This window comes from Echinops telfairi, unplaced genomic scaffold (assembly GCF_000313985.2).
Source record: "Echinops telfairi isolate 266 unplaced genomic scaffold, ASM31398v2 ScPeMD7_9;HRSCAF=40, whole genome shotgun sequence".
Taxonomy (NCBI): Eukaryota; Metazoa; Chordata; class Mammalia; order Afrosoricida; family Tenrecidae; genus Echinops; species Echinops telfairi.
Genome location: NW_022103906.1, coordinates 99,018,118 through 99,024,210, shown reverse-complemented (window position 1 = coordinate 99,024,210; position 6,093 = coordinate 99,018,118). Strand labels below are relative to the sequence as shown.

General features: G+C 41.9%; 1 protein-coding gene across 6 annotated transcripts in view; it reads right to left on the bottom strand.

Annotated features, from left to right (window-relative positions):
* The window catches only part of KIDINS220 (kinase D interacting substrate 220), a 111,892-nt gene extending 109,175 nt beyond the window's left edge, over nucleotides 1-2,717 (bottom strand). For all 6 annotated transcript variants that reach the window (XM_030884552.2, XM_030884553.2, XM_030884555.2 and 3 more), the window contains exon 1: nucleotides 2,598-2,717. In XM_030884552.2, coding sequence (XP_030740412.1) covers nucleotides 2,598-2,705 — 108 coding nt within the window. In that variant the 5' untranslated portion in view covers nucleotides 2,706-2,717. The remainder of the gene's footprint in view (nucleotides 1-2,597) is intronic.
* Nucleotides 2,718-6,093: the final 3,376 nt, after the last annotated feature.

Genomic DNA, 6,093 nt, shown 5'->3' with positions numbered 1-6,093 from the left:
CATGATAGTGGGACAAGAGGAAACTAAAAGGAAATAGAGGAAAGAACTAGGAGACAAAGGGTATTTATAGAGGTCTAAATACAGGCATGTACATATGTAAATATAGTTATAAAGGATGGTAGGGAAATAGATCTACATGCATATATTTATAGGTGTAGTATTAAGGCAGCAGATGGACATTGGACCTCCACTCAAGTACTTACTCAATGCAAGAACACTTTGTTCTATTAAATTGGCATTCCATAATGCACACCTTCTCGACAGGATCGCTGAAGACAAATGTGTGCATAAGCAAATGTGGTGAAGAAAGCTTATGGTGTCCGGCTATCAAAAGATATAGCATCTAGAGTCTTAAAGGCTTGCAGGTTAGCAGCGGCTATCTAGCTCAGAAGCAACAAAGCCCAGATGGAAGAAGCACATCAGCCTATGTGACGATGAGGTGTAGAAGGGACCAGGTATCAGACATCAAAGAAAAAAAAAACATATCAGTGGGTGCCCACCTTCCTGATATGATCACCGAAGACAAATATGTGCATAAGCAAATGTGGTGAAGAAAGCTGATGGTGCCTGGCTATCAAAAGATATAGCACCTAGGGTCTTAAAGGCTTGAAGATGAACAAGCGGCCATCTAGCTCAGAAGCAACAAAGCCCACAAGGAAGCAGCACACCACCTGTGTGACCACAAGGTGTCGAAGGCATCAGGTATCAGGCATCAAAGAACAAAAAATCATATCATTGTAAATGAGGGTGAGTGCAGCGTGGAGACCCAAAGCCCATCTGTAGGCAACTGGACACCCCCTTACTGAAGGGTTGAGGGGAGGACATGAGCCAGTCAGGGTGCAGGGTAGCAACGATGAAACATACAACTTTCCTCTAGTTCTTAAATGCTCCCTCCCCCGACTATCATGATCCCAAATTCTACCCTACAAGTCTGGCTAGACCACAGGATGTACACTGGTACAGATAGGAACTGGAAACACAGGGAATTCAGGACAGATGTCCCCTTCAAGACCAGTGGTGAGAGTGGCGATACCTCGAGGGTGGAGGGAAAGTGGGGTAGAAAGGGGGAACCGATTACAAGGATCTACATATAACCTCCTCCCTGGGGGATGGAAAACAGAAAAGTGGGTAAAGGGAGACGTCAGACAGTGTAAGATATGACAAAATAATAATAATTTATGAATTATGGAGGGTTCATGAGACATGGGGGGTGGGGGGGAAGGGGGAAAAATGAGGAGCTGATATTAGGGGCTCAAGTGGAAAGCAAATGTTTTCAGAATGATGATGGCAACAAATGTACAGGGGTGCCTGACACAATGGATGCACGTATGGATTGTGATAAGAATTGTATGAGCCCTCAATAAAATGATTTTTTTTTTAATTACTAAGAGTTCATGAGGGAGGGGAGAAAAAGTGAGGTGCTGATACCAAGGGCTCAAGTAGAAAGAAAACGTTTTGAAAATGATGGCAACAAATGTAGAAATGTGCTTGACACAATGGATGGATGGATGGATTGTTATAAGAGCTGTAAGAGCCCCCAATAAAATGATTCAATAAATAAAAATAAAGGAATTCGCATCCGGAGTCTTCAAAGCTGGTGCAAGGCCATCCACCCAAGATGCAATGATCAGTGTCTTTTCACGTGGAACAGAAGAGATGACAGGAAATCAAAGGCTCACAGGAGAACTTATCCCACAGGATGAGCAGCCCGTCTGCAGCACCGCCTCTTCGACCTGAGAACAGAACTTCAAATGCTGCCTGGCTGGCCACCCAGCCAACCATCTGACCAAGGACATAACCAAAAAGAAGAAAAACACAGAGCAATCTCAAACCCCTTTAAAGAAGGGGGAGTGGGGCGGCAGACCATATGGACTTGGAGACTAGAGGAACTTCTCAGAGCAATGTCCTAGGAGATGCTTGTAGTTGGAACTGAAGCTATTCAGCAAATAATAGATGGGTAGATAGCACCCTTGAGTGGTGCGCTCCCTTAACAATCAACTGTCTAAGACCAAACAGCCCACACTGACCCCAAACCAAAGATGAGAGGACACGGAGGCGAAGGGAAGCTGTGTCCCGGGAAACCATGAGGAGGCTGACACACCCTATGAAGCGTGCACACAATGGTATGCAACACTGACACAAGCCACGGTCCGTTTAGACGCAGGGCTGTAAAATCGTGAAGTGAATGAAGTGAACTACTACAGTAGAGCGTTGGAGCTCCATTACAGAAAACGGTCTCCCCAAATCCTAATTGCATATGGTCAACCTCCTCAAAGGAAAACTGAGTCTGATAAGCCTAAGTACCCTTGAGGCATTTTAAATGTTAAAATTCAGACTTCCTGAATCAAGTTTATTCCATGAGTAAAGTTACATCAATCATAAACACAAATTCAATTATCCTAGCATTTTTAAGTGTATTTTAAAAACATGGAAGACAAAGTATTTCCAAGCAAAGAGATTATTATTGTGTGTAGTATGTTAGTAATGCCCAATGTCACTGGGGACTAGAACTACATATCTCTCACTACATCGTTGGCACATAGTAGGTTGTCAGCAATTATTGTAATAGAGATTTCCCTTTAGAAACTTGGTCTTACCTCATTTCGCTCATCTACATCCTTGCATTTTTCAAGAAGAGCTTTCAGAGCAGGAATGTTTTCTTCTTCTACATAGTTTATCACACTCTGTGATATCAGAACCGACATTTTCACTGATTCACTTCAGTATCTGTTAAAATTAGACAAATACATACCATTCATGATTAGAAAGAGAATAAATCACTATTAATTTTCTAGTCACAAACCTTTATATGAAAAGTTACTACTAAATACATGATCATTCTGAACCTTGAACTTGCATAAGTATACTGACACTGGCAGCGATGAAAACAAGATGCATAGCTCCATGACTACACTACCCACCCCTCTCTTCTCCAGACTCACAGCCATCTCTACCTTAACCCTCCCAGATCCCAAATCCCGTCCTCACACCAGCCCCCTTCACTTCCCTGCTCCAAACACCATCACCTCGAACACAGGTGCTCCTGACAGCTTCCTAAGTGGTGTCCCTGCTGCCTCCTTTGCCTCCCCCACAGCTTATTCTCCACAACATCACCACCACAGTCATATGTTCAAGTCACCTGGAAAGCTTGTAAATGGCTCCTAGGAGATTGTTAAAGGTGTAAATTCAGGGACCACAACTCAGATCTACTCATCAGCATATCTGAAGGTGGGCCTGGAAATCTTTTACAAGACCGTGAGAAATTCAAGAGGTAGACCATATGTACAACTGGATCCCAGAAGACAGAGAGCAAAGAGCAGGGAAAATTGAAGTAAAATACTTGAAATATTTGCTAAAGAATTATACAAAAATAATGAAAGGCATCAAACCAGACTCAAGAAGCAGAAAATCCAAAAAACTAAACCCACTGCCATCAAGTTGATTCCAACTCACAGCAGCCCTGTAGGACAGAAACAGAACTGCTCCACAGGGTTTTTGAGGTGTTGTCAATCACTTAATAATAACTTTTGTTATGTAGTATCAAGTCTATTCTCTATGCCTATGGTTATCATCCCATTTTGGAGGTAGTTCTGTTATAGGATTAAGGTGTGATGTATTGAGTCTCCACCTTACTAGATGGTATAACTCAAGTCATGGCTTGTTCCCACTGGGGTATGACCTGCTGAAAGATAAAAAGCCCATTCCATCAAAGCCTTCCCCTTTTAGAACCTATGCTTCCCGACTGAACATTAGTAGAAACAAGAAGACCTGCTCTGACTTTTGGACATACTGGCTTCTAGTTCTGGAGCCTGCATTTGGTCTTCCTCTGCCTGACCTCTGGTCACTAGGATGTGAGTTCCAGTATATCACCTGCCCGGATTTCATCAGCTTCTTCGGCATCCTGAAGTTCAACCAGAGTCTGAACTTCAGATTTGGGATTTAATAGCACCCACCACCATGTAAGCCATTTCACTGAAGTGTCATTAGTACTGTGAGACATTGCAGAAAATTGTCATCAGCAGAGATGTGAGGGAGCCCTGGTGGCATAATGGTTACACACTGAGCGGCTAACCACAAGGTCAGCAGTTTGAAACCATCAGCCACTCTGCAGAAGGAGGAGGAGGCTTTCTACTCCCAACAACAGTCACAGTTTTGGAAACGCAGTGTCAGTTCTACCCTGTCCTGTAGGGTTGCTGTCAGTGAGTATCAACTCAATGGCAAAGAGAGAGCGAGAGCAAGAGAGAGAGAGAGAAGGACTACATGGAGCAGTATGACATCTTGGACAGTTTGACATTTGAGACATCTTTAATTGCTAACTCCTTGGGTCTACTCTAGTATTAATTCTTCTACAAGAAATTATTGTCATAGTTTCTGTGGTGGTTACATAATTTCATGTCAACGTGATAAATAAGAGTACAGGGGTGGAGTCTAGCCTGTCAATCAGGTCACCGCTTGATGACGGCTCCTGGTGGGCGTGGCCTCCTCATGAGGAGTCTGAGAACTTCCTCTCTTTCTCCCTGGAGGAGGGCCATCCACTCTCTCTCTGCTTCACGTCCTGTTGACGAGCCACATGGAGCCACGCTGATGGCAGCCATAGCCCTGGAGATGTTTCCACCGCCACTGGATCCACAAGATTCAGCCTGTGATCTTCCTGCTTCCACATAATTGCACGTTCCTACATGAGTCTGCAGAGTAATTTGTGGACTAGTATTAGACTTAAGGGCTTATAGCAGACTTGTGGCCTTGATCTGGACTGGGCTGGGATGTAGTCTTAATATACAGTTACTCTGATAGAAAGCTCTCTGCTGTACATATTTGAGTGTCAATGAATTTGTTTTTCTAGTCAACCCAGCCTAACAGTTTCAAAGACTATAAATGAGAGTAAACAGCCTTATCATCTTCCCAAGGAGCAGCTGGTGGGTTTGAACAATCGACTTTGTCATTAGCAGCCTAAAAGGTTAGCCCAATGTGTCACCAATTTGGCTCCTTAGAAAACCAAAAGTGGAGTACAAAATGGCACTAACAAATAAAATGCATCTCTGGGTACATCATATTCAAACTATTAAAAACCAAAGAAATGTTTAAAGGAGGCCAGAAAAAAAGGGCAAATTATTTACAGAGGAATAAAGAATACAGCAGCTTTCCCAGTCAAAACCAGACAAAACAGAAGATAAATGAATGGCATAGTTCTAGTGCTGCAAGAACAGTGAATTAACCTTGAGTTCGAATCCAGAAAAATATCTTTCAAAATGAGAATAGAGACTGTCAGTCGAATAAAGGCAGAATGTATCCCCTGCACAACTCGACTACAAGAAAAACTAAAGGAAGCGCTTTATACAGAAGAAACACAGTGACTAACCAAGGGCTACAAACCAATGAAGAGTCCAGAAAGTGGTTAAAAGAGGGAAGTATAAGACTTTCTTTTCCTGTTTTGAATAGCTTTAAAATCTAGTTGAATCTCTAAAGCAATAGGGTACCAATTTACTGTGGGCTTTCACAGTGTGTAAAAAAAGTCAAAAACAAATGACAATAGCACAAATGATGGCAAAAAGAATGAGTGGTATGGGATTTCAAATCTCTGAAACCATAAAAGTAACATATCGTTTTTAGGGAGACAGGGACTAAAGATGTATATTGCCAATCTATTATAACTTCCAATGAGTTTTTAAAGAGGTAAAAATAATAAGTCAATAGTGGTTAAACGTGATTGTAAGATGTCCCCAATAAAAAAGAGAAATTAGGAACAAACAGAAAACAAGTAATTTGGGTGTGCTTTGATTCAACATATTAATCATTACTTTAAAAGTAAATGATCTAAATACATGCTACTTAAAAACTAAGGTTGTCAGATTGGATGACAAGCAGAAATTCAGTATATGCTAGACATACTTTTAAAAAAGAATTTATATAAATAAGTTTTTTACAAAAGGAGAAAAAAAGACACCATGAAACCAGAATCCAAAGAAAACTAGCAGGAATTTTGATCTGGGGAAGATGGAATAAATATAGGATTTCTCCCCATCTTCTACTGAGGATGGCCGAAAACGCTGAGGGTAGAAGGGAGGGAGGGACAGGCGCGTGCACACACACACA